This window comes from Abramis brama (genome assembly GCF_963993115.1).
Source record: "Abramis brama genome assembly, chromosome: 2".
Lineage (NCBI taxonomy): Eukaryota > Metazoa > Chordata > Actinopteri > Cypriniformes > Leuciscidae > Abramis > Abramis brama.
This window is the reverse complement of record NC_139964.1, coordinates 63,170,138-63,190,780: the sequence shown is the minus strand read 5'-3', so window position 1 is coordinate 63,190,780 and position 20,643 is coordinate 63,170,138. Positions and strand designations below refer to the sequence as shown.

Here is a 20,643-nt window from a genome sequence, read left to right as displayed (position 1 = left end):
TCGTCGCTAGTGTCCTCTTTTATGCCGTAGTGTGCTGGGGCACTGGGATTAAAGCTGGAGATACCAAAAGGCTGAATAAGCTTATTAAGAAGGCGGGCTTTGTCATTGGAGTGGATGTGGACATGTTTGAGGTTGTTACAGAGAGGAGAATAATGTCCAAGCTGTTGACCGTCACAAACAATAGCTCACACCCCCTCCATGACATGCTTGCTGGAATGAGAAGTACATTCAGCAACCGATTGATCCAGCCACGGTGCAACAGAGAACGCTACAGGAGGTCATTTATGCCTGTGAGACTTTACAACTCATCTATCCCGTGCCGAGGTCTCATTAACCATTCAGTCTAGGATTTAGGTCACTACACCCATCGTATAGCTGTGCTTAATGCAGTTCATTATCAGACATAAAATATTCATTACTGCTTTTATTGTTTGACCGGTTTTTATTGAAATTGTACTCTATTTTGTCCTTCTTAAACTTCAAACAAGATGATGGCAATTTGTTTATTTATTATATGTGTATAGTATGTTCTGTGTGTAGCCTACTGTGAGTACTTTACTATCTTCATGTATTGCTGCTAATGCACTTTAATTTCCCAACTGGGATCAATAAAGTACTACTACTACTACTACTACTAATGAAAGAGTGACTGATCATTCATTAAACATGACTGGACTGTGATCCACTGCACTGCTGATCATCATGCTTTACTGCGGTTGGAATAACGTGACGTGCAATTCATCACAACACCACCAGGTGGCGCACAGGGAGCACTAATGGACTAACTGAAATCACTTACTCTCCTGAGAAAGCCATTGTTTTTAAGTTATTACTTTGCGAGCTCTAACAAATGGCCTCATGGGATAGTAAAGTGTCCATCATATGCACACTTCAGAATCTCACCGGAAGAAGTAGGTCATCCGGGTAATTTTTGCCTACTTTTTACTGAGTGCTATGAATTCGGCTTTTTATGTTACATACTGTAGGGACGTATGTAATTTTGGATGCAGCCACTGTGTTCTTAATTATGCTTATCTAATATATAATATCTGCATATTTTTAACAACAAAAAAAGCATGTGAAACAGTATGCATTATAAAATGATAAATGCTTAAAACATGTCATATGCTAAAAGGTTGACAAAACCTTACTAAATTGCATGTTTGATTCAGTCCAGTCCTCATGTTGCAAATAAATACGTTTTTTCTGCACAAATGATTAATGCTATTCCAAACATGAACGTGTGTTGTGTGTTGTGTGTGTACCGTAAACAGTCTGCATGACTTGACTTACTAAAGAAGGCCAGCATAAAGATTCCATCATTTCCCACCCTCAGCTGATCAGCGTCACTGAAGTCATCCCGAACCGGAAAATCCTCATCCTTTTTTAAGTAGATGGATAAAGAGAAACATTGACGAGTGTTTCAGAAGCATATTAAAAGGCAAAACTGGTTCAGAAATCACCATGGATGTAATGTGACAACAATGTTTACATAACTGGACCAACCTTGATAAACAACAAATTATATGTAGATGTTAGCCAATCACATCAGAGTACATTTACATATAGAAGCAAATACAGTGTTTAAGTAAGAGTCAGGGAGAAGGTGGAAAATACTTATGAAGGACTAAATAACTTAATGCATGAAAACCTTGATATATTGCAATTTTCTCCAAAAAGTCATTTTAATAAACAACACGGGCAACAACATGGTGACGTAACCCCTAATTCCGAAAGCTTGATTACTTTCCTTTCAGCAAACACTTTCATCCAAAAAACGCTTCAAGTGCACTAGCAGCAAGGACGGGCCCTTCAGTGCAACTTTAAGGTTAAGCATTTTCTGGGAAATCCTTTTTTTTTATTTCTATTTTTGCTTTTAGAGAAGTAGCTCACCAGAAAATAAAAAGATCTGTCTTCTACTCAACTTCATGTTGTTCCAAACCCATATGACCACAAAAAGAGGTTGTTGTTTTGTATAATGTCTCTGCTCTCAAGCACCAATGAATGGTGCCACACTTATGGTGCCTTTAGACGCATTGCAGCGCTTCATCAAATCGATGACATTATTTGAGGCTAACATCAAAATTAGTGAGGCATCTAAAACATTCACCATTGCATTGCTTTGAAACACAGCACTAAAGACGTATCTGACTGCAGGACTACTTGGTGTTTTTATGATACTTTTTAGGAACTGGACTTTCATTGTATGAATCACTCTTGTACAGCTTTAACATTCTTCACAACGTTTCTATTTGTGTTCCACGGGGGTTTGGAATGAAATTAGGGTGAGTAAATTGGCAAAATGTTCATTTTTGTGTGAACTACTCCTTTATGATCCAGCCTACGCCTCTGGTAGTGGCCAGCCCAGCTCCACATTGCGACCGCAGCTCAAAACTGTAGCGGTTGTGTAACACAAGTAAAAAGTCTTGAATAATGCTCTAATTCATTCTTTGTTTCTCTAGTGATTTCATGGGTGCGCGCTTCCTCTCTCATGTCCTCATTTTGCAATTACAAAATAATAATAATGAATGTTCCTTGAGCACCAAGTCAGGATATTAGAATGATTTCTTAAGAATCATAACATTACAAATGTCTTTATACTGTCAATTTTGATTCATTCAGTGCATCTTTGCCAAATAAAAGTATTACTTTCTTTCAAAAAAGATCTTACTGATTCCAAACTTATGAATGGTAGTGCATGTATACATTTTAAATGTTTAGTGCTGCATAACTGTTTTATTATTTTATATAGTAAGTAGTAAATTAGCACTTCATTTAAACAAATGCTGTGTGGAAGTCACTAAAAAAAAAAAATTAAAAAAAAGGGAAGTTAGTTCTGAGAAAAGCATAACTTATTTGCAGATGTTGCAGTTGGTTTGACACTCAGTTATCTAATGCAATGACATTCAGACATTCTTAAGACTGCCCAAATAATACTTTTTGGGGCCACATTACATAACACTTCTTGATCTGAGCTCAGAGAAATCAGCGTATCTGAGGGATTCTCTATTTAGGTCATGGTTTATATGGCACACCACATCCTCAAAAAGGTTCTCCTCATGTTACAGCTAAAAGCAAATCAGACACCATTTTAAAATAAAAATCAAGATATGCTCCATTTCATTTTGGTCATCATCAAATCACACCAGCATTACTACAGCAAACATCCTTCCTTTGAGGGGCTGTTTTGGACTTTACCGAAGACGCAGTGGAAAGTTGTGCGAATCGAGGACTTGGGAGTTTCTTTTTGCAGAACATGTGGGCGCGATGGATGAGATACTCACTCGTGGAATGACCTCCACCGCCGAGGCAGCCATGGCTGCTGCTTTAGCCTTCTCTGCCTCATCGTAAGTGGGCAGAGACGTGGCAATGCTGTATGGTGGAGGAACGGGAAATTCCCCTGGATATGTGCTCTCTGGAAAACAAGAAAAAAAACACAGGTCAGGTCATCCGTCACATTTCTAGGTATGAGTATACCTCCGAGGGAGCAGTATTTCAAGGGAGCGCTGTCTTGATATTGCTTAGTCAAAAATCACTATTACTAGTATTGCTCATACTTAGAAACCCATAACACACACAGAGATGCAAACGAGCTCTGCAGTGATCAGACCTAGAAGTGTCTCCTTGTGGATGATAAAAACAGGGAAAACATCTGAGAATTCAGCTGAGAATTTCATAAGAATATATTTTCAAAACCTGGAGGCTCTTTATACTTAGGAAAATCAGTAGTCACCTAGCAACCATCAAGGAAACCTTAGCAACCGCACAGCGTGGTTAAGTTTCAAAATATCCCACTGTGAGAGGTTTTTAAGTGTCTTAGGCTGAGGCGAGCTGAGGCGATACTAAAATGTGACGTGAAAACACGACAGATTGCTGATTGGTCAGAGAGAATCGTCACTATTCACTGCGTCATCATTGCACGCGCCAGACGGAGTATCCTGAATAAAAAAACAGCAAAAACAAAAATAAAAACATCCAAAAACAGCATACACTCGATTTCCTCCATTGTCCTGTGTGTGTGGGTAGCGGGTGTGTCTCGCGCAAAAGATTAAGTCACGGCAGTTTCCTGCGGCGTCGCTATGACGACCAGGTACTATTGTGGAGGTACTATCTGCAATGGAAAACGGAGCGAAAAGCGAGCCGAGCCGAGTCGAGTCGAGTCGAGTCGAGTTGAGCTGGTACTGGTAATGGAAAAGCGCCATTAATCTCACCAAGGCTGCATTTATTTGCTCAAAAATACAGTAAAAACAGCAATCCTGTGAAATATTATTACAATCTTTTTTTATTTTTTTATTTTTACAATCAACCTTTTTTTATTATTATTATTTGAATATATGTCAAATGTAATTTATTCCTGTGATGCAAAGTTTAGTTAGTTTAGTTTTTCAGTGTCACATGATCTTTCAGAAATCATTCTAATATGCTGATTTTTGTGCAAACTTAGATACATTTATTAGATTTAGATTTAGACTACACTTAGGTTTATTATTTTCAGGATTCTTTGATCAATAACTGCTTCAATGTATATGTAATGAGTGATTTTAATCAAGGTATTAATCAGTATTTTTTCTTCTAAATATCACGAGTTGAATGACTTCTCTAAGCTTGTGAGATTTTACTTTGTTATAGAAGTTACCGGTGTGATCAGTGAAATATTCTCTTCATGTATTCTCTATTGTCTGTATTTGATATGAATGCAGTAACAGTGCTTGCTCATTTAGCCCGGCTTCCAGAAATGAAATATGGAAAGATGTTTTGTTTGAGAAAGGTCTTCAACATGTGTCAATACAGTACATACATCGGTTTTTCTAGGGTACTCTGACAACTATGGTCACAGGGGTCAATGAAGTCTATAGTTTAAGGGACCATCTCTTTGTTAAAGCCTTACTTTCCAGTTCTACTTTCTTGAGAGAAAGAACGCATTATCTTGATGTTTTGAGAGGACTCTCCTGTTTATAGTTAGAGCCTGGACAAATCCAACCTTGAGGAAGCTGTGTGTCGGTGTGTGTGTTAGTCTTCTTGGTTACAGGTTAAGGAACCACTGGCATTATTGGAGATTGACTGAGTTGTTGTTCAGGACAGGCTGGCGCCCAGCAACCCAAATCTGCGTCCTGGAAGGTCACGACGTGCCTAACTTCAGGGTCCGAGTGTCAGCCGCATAATCGATGGAGAAAAGCTTCAGTCTATCTGTATATGTGTGGAATATTATTATGTTTATCTATTTCTTCACCAATGAGAATCATTTAACCTGAAGCAATGACGTAGCTTAGACCTTGGTGAAGAGTATAACTGCTGTGATCTTTGTCACTGTAAGTGAGGCGGCCTACGAACTCCTGTGTGAGTCTTGAAGCTGACTTCTGCTGATGAAACTGCAAACTATTTTCAGTAAAACTTTTCTTCAATTTATTATAATTCTGACTCCGGGTCTTCTTTCAAACATCTGGTCCTTGGGTCCTAAACTGTTACCCCCTAACAATAGAAAGTTCAAGAGAACAGCATTTGTTTAAAATAAAAATCTTTTGAAACATTATAAATGTCTTTACTTGATCCATTTAACACAGGGTTCACCAATCTCGGCCCTGGAGGGCCGCTGTCCTGCAGAGTTTAGCTCCAACCAGCTCCAACACACCTGTTTGAAAGTTTCTAGTATGCCTAGTGAGACCTTGATTAGCTGGTTCAGGTGTGTTTAATTGGGGTTGGAGCTAAACTCTGCAGGACAGCGGCCCTCCAGGACCGAGATTGGTGAACCCTGATTTAACACATCCAAAAAAGTATTAATAAAAAAAAAAAATCTTACTGACCCCACATTTTTTGAACAGTAGTGTACGTTAAAATGTGTCTAAACTGTAACCAACAACGACACTGTGATTGGTCGTCTATTTCAATGTTTACACTGCAAAGGTGCCCAGAATCCACACTGTGTTTAGTTTTCATTCGCAGTGTCATAACAATGGCAATTGATGTATCATTTCATTAATGCATATTGAAAACGTTTCTATTCTATTGTCATCATGTGCAAACTATAAATCTTGTCTAGAATTGCTAATCAAGTAGATTCCTGCTTCCCTTCCTCGCTCTGGAAATGATAATGTGTCTGTACCTGGTGCAGCGGTTGCTCCGAGCGCCACACTAGTATACGGAGGGGGCGGAGCATCCGTATCCACCGCGGGGTTGCTGATGCCTAACTCAGCGGCAGCGGCCTGGGACGATGTGGACGGCTCGCCCCCGGCAGCCCCTTCAGAGGAGTCGTCCTCATTGTGCAACTGGGGAAGGACAGAAACAAATGTTCAGACTGAAGAAACGTCACTTAAGTGTTAAGTTCAAAATGTATTGATTGGAATTGGTTGGATGGTTGTGGTTTGCTATTGGTCGAGCTCATGTGACTGACAGGTTGTCCCGCCCTCACACCATGAAATCAAAATTGACAATTCAAATTGTTTAATAGAACTTTGCAGTGTTTATTTTAAATTATTTATCAATGTACATCATTATTACAAAATTCCTTTGGCCAGAAGAAACGTGTATAAAAAATATTTTGTCCCAATGGCAGTGATTATCTTAAATCGTACAATTTTCTAATTTTCGGCATTATAGCGTGTTTTTTAATTTTTGGAATGATTGGAACAGTGTTTAATTGTATAATTTTGTTAATTCTGTGTTTGTGTTGTTAATGTGTTGTCAAAGACAAATTTTCACTCTGTGACAAACAGAATAGACAATAAAGTTCAACTCAATAAAAAAAATGTATTAATGTGCCTTTCTTTGAAAAAAATGACCTGTTTACTAGCGTGAGGGCGGGACAACCTGTCACTCACATGAGCTCGACCAATAGCAAACCACAACCATCCAACCATCCAATCAATCCCCACCATATACATTTTTCTCGTTCGAGAAGCCGTTTCACTCAGATATAAGTCACAATAGAGAAAAAAAGACTATCGCACCTTCTGTTTCATACCAACTTTAAGACAGATCTGACAAGGTCTTGTTAGGTGCGTTAGGTGAATTGACACCATGATGTACTCAACCAAGGGAGTATATCATCTAACACTGCAAGGAACACGTCAACAACTTGGACTCTAGGGACGCATAACCTTCCTGCCCTCGCCCTACAATCAACAAAACAATCTGTAAAGCTAAACTCCAAGAAAAAGGTGTTGAAACAAATTAAACATTTAGTGTCCAAAAGGAGCCTTACTTCTTAATATGCATGAAGTAACCTGAAAATGTCTTCCAGGCATTGAGGACTAATGGTAATTCGACAGTTCAAGATTGCAAGGGATGTATTTGGCACATCAGAGTGCAGTAGGATGCACAGTTGCCTGCCAACAAAGTTAGCAAACAGCGAGATTCACACAGTAACAGGAGAGCGACGGTAATGCAAACCACAAGACTGAGGCACAAGGTTGTTCCTTCAACTGCACCTGTTTGAAGCGTCGTTGAGAAGTAACCGTCCAAACAGATACGAGGGGATTCGACCTGGTGAAATTAGTCTGTTTTGCATACGTGGCAGTTATTCAGTGACTTACATTGACAATCCTCTTAGTAGGGTTGTCACAATAGGGTAACTCCCTGTCAACTCAACCGGAGGCACAGGCTCAAATGTTTCATTTTGATACGATTTTTTTCTTAAGAAAGACAAACATGAATAGGAAATGAAAGCCAAAATATGAAATGCCATGGGTAAATATTTACGGAGTAATCCACTATTTTGTAGAAGGGGGGGGTCAAAATGACAGTTTCACATAAAATGTAAAACCAAATTACAGAGTGAAAATGACTTTAGAAAGATGGCAGCATCATTATTTTATTTTTACTCACAGATTGATAGGTCTCTTTAGTAAATTATGTTCTCTTTAGCAATCCTTGTTGCATAATATACCAATGGTGACAGTTTCCCCCCATGTTTTTAACAATCTTTTCTTTAGGTACCTTGTTTTTAAGGCCCTATATGGTTCAATCCCAGAGATATTGGGATCTCAATGTGGCTAAACTGTTAAATTGTACACATTTTCAGGGAGCCGCTATCCATATGCAGGGTATTGAAATCGCTTTTGAATGCATGATTGTTTTAGATTTTAAAATTCTGAGTATAGGGAGAGGCGGTAGTGACCACACATTTTGCAAGATAAGACATTTTGTCAATGACGCTCAGGATCTGTTGCGCACCAAGTTCACATGAAAATGATTGCACCATGAAGCCACATCAAGGACAGAGCGGACCAATGGGGAATCAGGCTTCCTCACTCTACAATGAGGACAACCAAAAGACAAACTGAACTGCCATTACATAAACAACTGGCCAGGGACAAAGAAAGCATCTCAAGTGGTTTGCAATGGGCTGTAAAGAACTATCAGACTGGAGATAAATAGTACATCTTATCTGTGTTATGACTAAGACCGCACAGAATCAGTGAATTCACAATTCGCGAAAACCCTAAAAAGTGTTGATTTGGTGTCATTTGAGTTCCTCAGCTGAAATATCTGGACCAACTGATTAAATATGTCACTTTTCTTTACATGGAATGAAGAAGCAAGTAACATACAAAAAACTAAAGGGCATATCCTTGTGCAATAAATGGCAATAATTTAACTAAAAAAAATGTTGTACGTTCATCTTTCTTTAGTGTGTAATGTTGCTGTTTGAGCGTGAAAAAAGTCTGCAAAGTTGCAAACACAAAGTCCCTCTAAAGGGAGTTATTCTCTATATCAGTGTCACTGTTTCTGAACTCCTGAAACGCCTCCATTGTAGTCTCGAGTTTTCTTCTAGAAACACGTCACGAAATTCCTCATTTAAATAATTCCCACCCAAGGCATATGCAAAAAAAGGGGTGATGCCTGGATAAGTTGTTTTCGTAGTGTGTAGAAACATGTGGTTATGACAAGGGGGCGAACATTTCTGACACACTCATGAAGCGGTTGACCAATCATACCACACTGATCCAGCCGACCAATCAGAGCGCATTGCACGTTTCGGAAAGAGGGGCTTCATAGAGACAGGAACTAAACAGAGTGTTACTGACAGACTGGGAAGAGAGGTGCAGCAAAAATGCAAAAAAAAACACATCAAAACTGGCTTTTTGCATAACTGTTGAACAAAGATTAAGCCTAATTAAAAATTGCACAGTTGCATAATTGCAATTCTGCAGTGTGCTGAGTCTGACTAATGACGAGTTCAAAGATAAAGTGGGAGAAAGTGATATCATGGTACAAGTATAATAAAATGGATAAGAATTAAGAAGAATTAATGCAGCAAAGGCTGAGCTATGAAACACTGCAGGAAGCGACTTCTGAGAATGGTTTGTGTGGTACAACCAACCACAACCACCTAAATATCGATGTACCTTAAAATGGAAAGACAAGCAACGCCTATTTCTTGACACATCTAAGAAGTGATATTATAACATTTGGTTGCTATAGCAATATTCTAACATGCAGCAAGATCAAAAAAAAGTTTGTGTGCTTTTTTCCCTTTCCTAGAAATGATGAAAAGACTTTGAAAACATACAGAGGCCTGCTGGATGAATTACTCAAGACTCCAGGAATTGAGTTTCATTTGCTGTGGTTTGCTCTTCTCTGAAAATGAAAATATATCAGAAAGCTCTCCTTGTTATAAATCAAGAGTTTGAGAACAGAAAATAACAGGGTTTCTAATGAAGCATAAAATAACATTAAGTGAAGACTACAATATTTTAGCCTTAGTCCCTAAATAAATAAGCGTATACCAACAACCAGATTTTTACTCTCAATTATCAAATCCAAAGTCTACAATCTGTGTGGTCTGTACACAACAACTCTGTACATGTTTAACTAGAAGCTGTCCTTGTTTTTTTTTTGATACACAAAGTACTATAATCCAAAAAAACATGTTTTTATTACCAAGGTAATTTTTTTGTAAGGTGCATATCTTCATAATGTTTGTATTGTAGGTTTATAAAAGATATTATTTTCTGGGACACTTCACATAACCCTTTCCAGCTGAGCAGTGAGTCACCAGATTTCCATAATAAACAATAGGCTCTGGATCCAGATTACAGGGTCAGTTCTCTATTGTTCAGGGTGGAAAACACACACAAACTTGTGATTATAATGCACTTGGTGCTCTTTATGATAGAGTAAGAAGGTTGTAATTCTTTGAAAACCAAGTGAACTGTCAACCAAAAGGACATTACATTTGCACCCAATGCCTCAAAATGCATTTCAACGTCCCAAACACAGCCACGACCCCTCAAAATGCATTGGAATGCACCAAAATGCGTTTAGATATCCCAAACACACATATGATGTGTCAAAAATGCCTTTGAACACACCCAAGCACACCTATGACCACACATAAACATGATTAAAATGCTTTAAAACTTTGTTGAACACCCCAAACACTCCTTTGATGTGTTCAAAGTTCAAACATGTCACTATGATGCCTCAAAGTGCATTAGAATAATCTAACGGCTCAAAGTGCATATAAAACATTCTGAGTCATTTAAATTTTCCACGTGGGCCTGTGACGCCTCAATTTGAAAGAACAATTTAAATTTGCCTACGATGCCTCAGCATGAATTTGAGGGCCCCAAAACAAAACCTAATTACCAATATAGACTAAAAAGTGTTTATGTGGCTATAAATTGCAAGTTAACCTATGACAACTCAAATTGTATGACTGAATAGATTAGGTCCAAACATTCTTAACCATAAACAACATCATTACTGGACTAACCAGTGGATTAATTTCATTGCACAGCATCTCAAATGTTGGTTTAGTTATTCTGAGTGAGATGAATGAGCCAAAGTCATCAAAATGGTTGGGTATCATGACCTCCCAGAACGGTCTCACATGATTGCGTTCGCGAACACCAGGCATCCGCCTCCAAATGCAAGATAACATGACAACATTTATTGCGGTCCATCATTTATGATGTATGTAAAAAGAGTGGCTTCCCCAATTGCAGCAATGCCCATTTTCATTACAAATATTTTGCGCCAAATTCCCTGAAAGTAACTATTTTTTCTCTTGAATTATTTAAACACATTCTAACGTTCCAAATGCACTTATGTCACCTTAAAACTTCCAAGTGCAACTGTGACAACTCAAACTGCATTGGAACACATTGGAATTGGATTGGAATGCAAAGCATGAAAACTAATGTCAAAATGCACCCATACATGTCTGTGGTGTTTCAAAATGCGTTTGAACGCCCCAAAAGCTTAAAAGGTTTAGAGTGCACCCGTGACAACTCACATTGAGTTGGAACGCGGCCGTAATGCTTCAAAATTGAATGTCAAATGCGCTCAACATGTCTGTGAGCTTCAAACTGCATTTGAATGAATGCCCAAAAATCATCTATTATGGCTCAGTGTGTACTTGAACATTCCCCAACGCACCTATGATGCCATAGAATTATTTTTAACCTTTTTAGAGGGACAAATCAAGTTGTCTCAGTATGCGAATTTTGAAATATGGGTTCTCTGCAGAACAAAAGTGGGTGTTTCTAAATGTGTGGGTGTTTTCAAACAGGTGGGTGTTTATAAATCATCCAATGAAAATTATGCCCTTCCCCCGACCCCACCCCTAAACCTTAGCCTCACTGTGATGTGTGCAAATCAGGTAATGCGGTCGAAAACACCCCTCTATAGCCTCTATAGCCTATATTAAGTTTTTTATATATACAACCTTTTAAGTATGGCCTCTATAGCCTCTTCTTCAAATTTTGGGATATCACATAAAACATTTTTTGCATAACCTGCGATTGAAACTCATTTACCGAATAAATCCCTCGTAACAAAAAGAGTCATGTGACTTTGAATGATGGCACCGAGTGAGAGCCGAGAGGTATGATTGAATAACACTCCCGGTTTCCCTGGGAGTCTCCCGTATTTCACACCCATCACCCGCTCCCCCTCCCATTTTGTTATTTCTCACGTGAAACTCCAGCAATTTGTATGGCCCAAACCTTGTTATATGAATAATCACATCAATATATTATTCCAAGGTTGTCCAGTTGCCAGATCTTGTATGAAACGCACACTACTCACACAATCAACACATCATCCAAATTTCAACCCATTTGTGAGCTCAACCTGGTAACCTAACCCAGTTGCGCTGTTAATATCTGCACAGGTAGTAGATGCGGGAAGCTGAACAAGCATCACTGGTAGAAATGGGAGGAGAAGACTCAGTGGTAAATATTTAACGCAATTAATGCAGCATCCGTTTTTCTCTGTCATCCTTTGGCTGGCGTTACATTATAGGCTATGATGCGCTTTTATTCATAAATAATTTTAAACCCTTCAAGACAAATTGATCGAGTTCTCTTTTGGCTTTAAGTTGAACGAACACTAACACACGTTTAGTCGAGTATCCTTATAAGAGCAGACTGAGCAGTCTTAAATTAGTTAAATAAAGTCTTAGGCTAAATGAAGGCAAAGAGTTGTGAGAGAATGAGATGCGTGTGAGATCTGCGTCTCTGTCAGCAGCGGCTGGTTTTAAAGGGACAGCACCCAATTATTTAAAAAAAAATATTTAAAATATACTGTCTTTATGTTGTTTCTACATTAATTTGGAGATTATCTGTGAAATTATTACATTATAAACTATATTAAAAACGTACGTTTTATTAATGACGATTAATCGTGATTAATCAGAAAAAAAAGTGTGATTAATCTAGTTAATTTTTGCAATCGGTAAAAATAAATAAAAAATAAACATGAACAGGCCTGTCTTATTCATGTTTATTTTTATTGAATATTATGTATTTATTTATATTAATATCTGCGCCATTAACATAAATAAATAGGCTACATAATATTCAATAAAAATAAACATGAATAACACTTAGGCCTATTCATGCTTCTTTTTTATTTGTTTTTATCGATTGCAAAAATCAAAAAAACATTATAATCACACTTTTTTTTTAATCGCCACTAAAATAAATTTAGCCTGCCTCTGCCATCCAGCACCCCCCATAATCTCCCCCAACCCCCCTCCCCTTCACAAGTCTCCAGTATTTTGGTACCCAAATTTTGACAGGTATGAATATATATGAACATTCTTAAACATAAACAACAGCATAACGCAACAAACCAGTGGACTTATTTCAAAATGCCTTTTAAAACGATTCTTCATTTTTATGTCCATGGTTTAATTACAAATTGCAAAGTGAAACAATGGCATAGCCTATTTTTTTGTGGTTTTGCTACTAGTAACTACGGTTACTAGCCACTGTATCATATATCCAGCTGTGTTAGGAGCCGCAGCACGCGTTCTTGAGCCTGCGTTAATTTCGGGCGAGATTATTAAAGTAGTTCAACTTAAAAACGCGTCCTGTCCTCTGTGAACTGCCGAGCACTTTGTCGCGGTGAAGATGTGATGATGCGGAAGTCACGTAGGCTACGATTAAAGGTACACGGATAAAATGACAGTAATCATCAGCAGCTCGGACATGACCGTCTATTGTATAACATGGAATATTTGATCGACTTATATAACGATGCGTGATTTAGACTTACCACTTGGTAGCGGCTCGCCGCCTGGTCCATTTTCATATACGACCAGCCCAGCCAGCGGCGAATAAAACCAGTAAATCCTTGATTAATTCAAATTAAAGGCAGTTCCCGATCTTACTTGAGATCATATGGCACCGATCAGTCATACACGGAGACCGTAGTTTTTTCTCCCCATTTACTCGATAGACATGATTTAACGCGAACGGTCATGAGATGCAGTGAGTCCTAACGTTACAGTGAAGAAACAAAGCGAGTGGGAGGAGATGCCCATGACGCAACAGTGACGCCGCACTGTGAACGTCTAACTGTTTTTATTTATTGATATACAGAGATATTTGCAAAATAATTACAAGTGCTATAGCCTATTTTCTCACCAGTTAATGAAGGGAGTTTAGGAAAAATGAACTTTGGAACTCTGTTGTAGGGTATAGGCTGTATGTTTATGTAATTCGAGCTCTGTGTGTTTTTGGAAAAACTGGCAGATGTTTACACCTTTTTCCCCTTTAATATCTGTCTTTGTAATGTGCATGTCCTTCAAGGTGACCTGCCTAAAAAGTTATGTAAACACTGTGGTATATTAATTTCATAATGTTGACGGCACCGTTGCATTGACCAATCTCGGTGTATTTGTTTCTTATCTGTGAAATTATATTTGAAAGGTCAAAGAGCAGTGCAGTGATCCTGTGGTGTCAACAACTATACCAGATTGCAGTTCTGAAATCAAGCATGCATATCTCCATCTACTGGACAGATAATGCAAAGATTGTGTAGCTTACTGTAAGTTAAATATGACAGGTCAATAAGTATATATGCAATATAATTATATTATTTTTTTAAATTTAAAGTTCAAACAAAATCTTTCCAAAAATCTTTTGAAAGACGGAGATACATCAGCTGTCATACAAAAATATTTGGGGTTTATTTGGGAAAAGCTGAACAAAACATAAAGACACAATAAACAAAAATAATAATAATAGTAAATCTCTTTAAGTTCTTTAAATTGGTTTGAGTTTGAAATGTGATTATTGAATTGATCATCTGAAATCTCAAATCTGTGTTTTATATAAAAAAGCAAGGTCTTATGAACAACAGAACATAATAATATAACGCAGTTACAATATTGCAAGAGCCATAGATGAATATAAATATGTAATTTATCTAAATATTTTTCAAAAGCAGCCAAATACTTACATGCTACTTTACAAAAAAAAAAATATATATATATATATATATATATATATATAATTATTATTATGTACCATCACCGCATCAAGTCTAAAAACAATAAGATCAGACAATATTCAGTGATGTAGTAGTATATGACACAAGTAATTAAAAAAAATGGATATGTTCTAAAATGAAGTGACATCTAGTCTGAAGATTTATAAGCAGCTTAGCTCGTTGCATTTAGCACATTGTTGATGCGATTGCTTTAACAGGCACTAGAGGGCCACCTTAGGCAGGGCCATAAACATGACTGTTTGTTGTTATGCAATAAAGTGAGAAAAAAAAATGTAAAAAAATAAATAAATTCACAAATGTATCTCAAAATGCCTGCTTTGCCATGTATCCTAGTGAACATAGTCAGTTATGGCTTAATTGGCTTAAGTTATGACTGTAACTTCTTCAGTGAAACAAAAGTTAAATGGGGTAAAATGCCTCCACTCTGACAAAGTAATTTGCTTTATACATTTACAGCAAAATCAAAGTAGGCAACAAACCATTTTAGCATAAAATAAAAAAGACACGCCAAAATAACAGTATATAAATATGAATATTTATTAATGAACAAGTCAGTCAGACAATAAATCAATCAATCAAATATATAAATAAATAAATGCATAGGCTAAATAGGCCCTAGTGGGGAAAAGTACTATACCAAAATGTATTTAAAATACATTTAATTCATACTAAATATACTACAAATCTATTAACATATTTACTGACATATCACTTCGGACTTACTGATTTAAATATTATAATTTAACTATATTTGGAGTACTTCTTTATAGCACAATGCACATTACTTGATATTAAACCTAAAATGTGTTTTAATATCACTATTTTTAAGGATAGTATGATCACTGTATAATATCAGTCTTTAAATGCAAGATAGTTAAAGTGTACCTGATGTATACTTGCAATAGTTTCACTTTAGCACAATCAAATAAACTTAAGATATCTTTAGTTGGACCTCAGCACAGTGTGTGATGTGGGTTTTCTTCTGTTTTTCTGTGAATGTGAGGAATGTTATGGGGGGTACTGTGTGTGGTTGTTGGATGTTAATTTAAGTTCTGGATGGGATAATTATGAGCATGTTTTGTGTAGGTTAACTGTGTGTTGGGTGTGTGTTATACGCAATGTGTTGCCATTGTTCTCTCGAATGCCCAAGACGAATTTCTCCAATAGGAGACAATAAAGACTTATCTTATCTTATCTTATCTTATCTTAAGTACAAAATTAGTTGTACCAATTTAGCAGTAGCCTATATCAATTTAGTATACCACAAGTACAATTGCAGGGTATTTATATTAAGAAATTTTATGTAAATGTATTTGTAGTATACTTAGCATTAAATAAATGTACTTCAAATACATTTTAGTACATTTATTTTTCACTAGGGGAGAACATTTAATTTATTTGAATTGCTTTTCTTATCCATGCATATCTCACAGATGAACTCCCCATGATTTTCATTTGAACATTCAACATGAGCCCATTCCTGGCAGCCTTCACATCTAATTCACAGTAGATGCATTCAGCATCGTCATCTGTTTTCTGCTTGTATTTCTGTCGAGCCTTACTTGTTCCTTTTTTTGCAGCCTTTGTTGCAGCCTTTTGTCTGGTGAGGAAGTGAGGAAATCCGTTGGCCAGGCCAACTTGGCCTTGGCCTGGGGGGGACAGCTACAACTTGTGGACTACTGACTGCATGGCTATAGGAAATGGATATGATACGATTTTTGATTACCCAATTAGGTTTTTACTACATAGTTTCTCTTACTAGGTTCAGCGAGCTGCTGGCAACTTGTCCCATGTGTGATGGTTGGGTGTGTTGTGGTGAGGTCAAAAGATGATGACTTTAAAAGAACAACAGACACAAGCACATACGCACGTACATGCACACACGCACATGCACAAAAACGCACACATAGTAACATAAGCAACATTTCTTAACAGGCAACATAACTGCATTGCATTTTCACAAAAACAACTGATTAGGACATTTAAAACTCTGCAAGTTCTCCTTACCAGCTTCAGGGGCCTATAGGCTGCTCCAGATAAAGTTGCTAAAAATTGGGCAAACAAGTCCATTTGTGATAGTTGAGAAGTTACATATATTGTTTATTTGTTTCATAAAAAAGGAGAAATGTTTTTATTCTCACCAGCATTTTCCTTTTCATTTGTCTCACTCACTGGAGCTATGCATGTTATTTTACATTTAATTATTTTATTCAATTTCTGCACCTGAAAACTGTTAGACCAACCTGAAAAACATTAAAAGCACTGATTATTTCATTTGTATCTTTGTTTTATTGTATTTATTTGTGCTATTACTTGTAGTTTGATTATGTTCTTTTTTATTAATGACTGTTTACGTGTCTTTAATAATCTTTGAAATTTATATCAGTTAGATAGTAGTTTTAGCTGTGGTATCTAAAATGTTGGTGTCATATTACAATACAAGGATACATGGGTAAAACAATAACTATTTTATTCATTTAATACTTTTTTTGTGGTGCGGGCGGCCAATGAAAATTTAATCATTGAATCGAATCGAATTGATATCTTGTGAATCGGAATCGAATCGGGACATCTGTATCGATACCAAGCCCTATTTATTTTTAAGCATAGGCTACTCGCTAATATGAACTAAACACTCTCATATAATGTCTGTTTCATTCACACTGGTAGCCAGAGGGATCCCTAGCACAGAAAGTCCACAAGTGAGACTCTTAGGTCCGGTTTCATAGGGTTTAGATTAATCCAGGAGCAGCTATAAACATTACTGGTGTGTATCTAAAAACACCTCAAACATGCATTTTAGACTGGGACTAGTCTTAAGCCTGTTCTTGTGAAACCAGGGCCCAGTTTTTAAAAAGTAATCCAGTGGGATTTCGGATCATGGATTGGATCAAATCTTGGAAATGGGTTTTTCAAAAGCAAAAGAGGGATTCCGAACTAAGATCAGAGCATGTAATCCGATCTTACATTTGATCTGGATCAAACCTTCCCTTTGGGTTTTTCAAAACTTTGAACTCGGTTTGGGATCTATTTAATTCCACAGTAGGAGAAAGTGGGGTGAGTTGTGCCAGTTTTTACTCAAAGTGACTTTAAAGTGAGGCCATGGCAGTAATGCCTTCAACTTAAGGATGTACATATATTTCAGGATGTGGTGCATCCCTGAGAACAATAACTTTGGATCTGAAATAAACTGTTTCAGAAATATAGCTCTTGGGAAAAAAGTGGTCTCATGGCACAACTTGCCCCTGGTGCGGGGGAAGTTGTGCCTTTGGGGAAATACATTGGGGGTAAATTGTGCCAGTGATTTCTGAAGTAAAACAGAACATTTTAATGTTATGAACCGTAATGCTATATGAAAGCAAGATAAATTCAATACAAAATTACTAATTTAAGGTTTATTTAGATATTGTCACCCTGGAATACCATAGCATGCGTTTTTCCTACTATGGTCAATTGCATAGGGATTTTGTATTGAACATAACTCTGGATCACAGTGTCATAGAGACAAGGGGTGGGCTCATTTTACTCAGACGACCAATCAGTCTCTCAGGATCATTGTGAAGCTATCAAGCTATGCCCTAGCAACCATTTAGAGCACCATAGCAACACAATATATGATATTTGTGAATCATTTCAGGCAAAAATGCTTTGGCAATAGATGCCTGTTGACATAGCGCTGTCTGTCAATTATGTAACATATAAGAATAAAGTGACTAGGCTTATTTCTAAACATCCTATTGTGACATAGGCCACTTAAAAACGGAATAAAACTTCTCTTTAATAACATAGTGCAAACTGAAAACTGAAATCAGTGTTAGCTAAATTAAACAAATAGCAGGCAGGCCTAAGTCAAACAATGATGAGGCATGCCCATCTCCTCACTTCTCAAGATTATCCCCTGTGAGTATGTAGGTCTAGGTGGTCTGGATCTGGCACAACTTAACCCAGGCCCTCTGGCACAAATCACCCCAGACCCACAAGTTTGAAAAACTAACATGATCCAGCAGTTAAGAGCTAACATCATGCTAACTGTATAGACTCATTGTGTAGCCTACTAAAGCACTAAAACATGTGTGAAATGTTTTCAAACTTGTCTATAATTGTTCAGACACTACAATCAAAAAACCTTAATCATAGAAATTTTACTTTGAAAGGGAAAAAACAGTTTTTTGCACTAAAATGTGCTTAACTCTCATGCCATGTGTCTCTCTTCTTTGGAGAACGAGTAAAAGTGATTGCTTTTCAAAATTATGTGGTCACATGACCAATTTCTTCTATGGTTTTCCAGAAACAAGGGTGGAACTACTTCCCCCCCTGGCACAAATCACCCCACTCTCCCCTATATTAATGGCAATGACAACAACAAATATACTTGGTTATTCAGTAGCCTAGTTAAAAGTAATTTCTCACAATTGCATCTCTAATTGCATGTCCAGTGTGTCCTTCATTAGGTAAGAACATTGCCGGCTGTTCTGGTTCTACATCAGGCTCAGGTCCATCAAAATTGTCATCAAGAGGGACATGACGCCTGGTGGCGATGTTATGCAAAACAATATAGGCAAGGATTGTGTTGCATGCCACCTTGGGTTGTACTTGCAAGTAGTTGCAAACCATCTCTTCAGGACTCCATTTAAGCGTTCAATGCTTGTTTTGCAATGTGAGGAGTTGAAGCGTGCCTGCCCAGTGTTTGCAACTGGAAAAGGGGTCATTAGCCATGGTAGGAGTGTATACGCGCCGTCTCCCAATACTATGCCATTTGGTCGGTGGGATTGAAGCTCCCTGTATAGTGCACTCTCCCATAGAATACGTGCATCATGAACAGACCCTGGCCATTTCACAACACAGTTGGTTATTATGAGGTCGGCGTGGCCCACAAGTTGGATGTTGATGCTGTGCCTCCCCTTTAGACTGACATACTCCCACTCCCTTTCACAAGGTGCTTGGATATGCACATGAGTACAATCAACAGCACCAATAGTGCTAGGCATGTTCCCTATTTGAAAAAAACTTATGCTTAGTCTGAGCTGTCTGGTCATCCTCAGGAAAGGAAACAAATTGATTGATCAGACTGCCCAGTACTATTGCCTTCACCACATTACTCACGGTTGCTTTTCTCACTCCCATATTGTCACCAATTACTTGGTAGAAAGTCCCACATGTATAAAAGCGCAGAGCGATTAAGCACTGTTCCTCCACGGATAAAGCATGACTCCTTTGGGTTTGGTGTTGGACTGACAAAATCTGCAATGTACTTAATGTCATCTCTCCCAAAGCGGAAACGTGCATACAGTTCTTCTGATGTGTATTGCTCGAGTGGTTTGGCACGCTCAGCATGCACTCTTTATGGTACTGTACCTTCTCCTACGGTAACGATGAACATTACCCACCATGTGGATGCCTCTGTAGGCTAAGAGAAATAGGTGCAAAGACATGATGTGCTTAAATGGTGTCACCCATTAACCAGCAATGAGCTGATTGGTGAAAGCCTAATTGAGCACAAGCCAAAGCAATCATGCTCAAGGCTTTTAAGATCAGTGTTGGCTACACCAAAGAGCTGGAACCATGAACTCAAAAGGGCCTAATTTCACTGTGGCAGAAACCTGTGCACTGCTGGAGGGTGTTCGGGCCAATTTTGCCTCGATAGTAGGAGGTTTCAGCTCTGCAAAGGGTGGAGAAGTGACCAAAAAGGAAAACACAACATTTTGGAGGACATAACCAATCATGTCAATGCCATGGCCAATGTCTGGCCAAAAGAGGACCATAAAACAAGTTATGTTGCGATGGAAGAACCTTAGGGCCAAGGCAACAAAAGACCTTACTGAAGCCAAGAACCCCCAAACAGGTAACAAGCCATATAAGAGGGGTGATTTCACTCATATGGTCCTTGATATTATAGGAGGA

At 37.8% G+C, this 20,643-nt stretch overlaps 1 protein-coding gene and 1 pseudogene across 2 annotated transcripts in view; both read right to left on the bottom strand.

The window, feature by feature from the left end:
- Window positions 1-13,885, bottom strand: part of ndfip2 (Nedd4 family interacting protein 2) — a 19,215-nt gene extending 5,330 nt beyond the window's left edge. The window contains exons 1-4 of the mRNA XM_084095063.1: window positions 13,504-13,885; window positions 6,101-6,263; window positions 3,285-3,415; window positions 1,294-1,381 (exon numbers count right to left, since the gene is read on the bottom strand). Coding sequence (XP_083951189.1) covers window positions 1,294-1,381; window positions 3,285-3,415; window positions 6,101-6,263; window positions 13,504-13,539 — 418 coding nt within the window. The 5' untranslated portion in view covers window positions 13,540-13,885. The remainder of the gene's footprint in view (window positions 1-1,293; window positions 1,382-3,284; window positions 3,416-6,100; window positions 6,264-13,503) is intronic.
- A 5,249-nt stretch (window positions 13,886-19,134) lies between these two features.
- On the bottom strand, window positions 19,135-20,132 carry LOC311078503 (putative nuclease HARBI1; annotated as a pseudogene). The gene has a single exon. The product of its transcript is annotated as a putative nuclease HARBI1 (transcript).
- Between the last annotated feature and the right edge of the window lie 511 nt (window positions 20,133-20,643).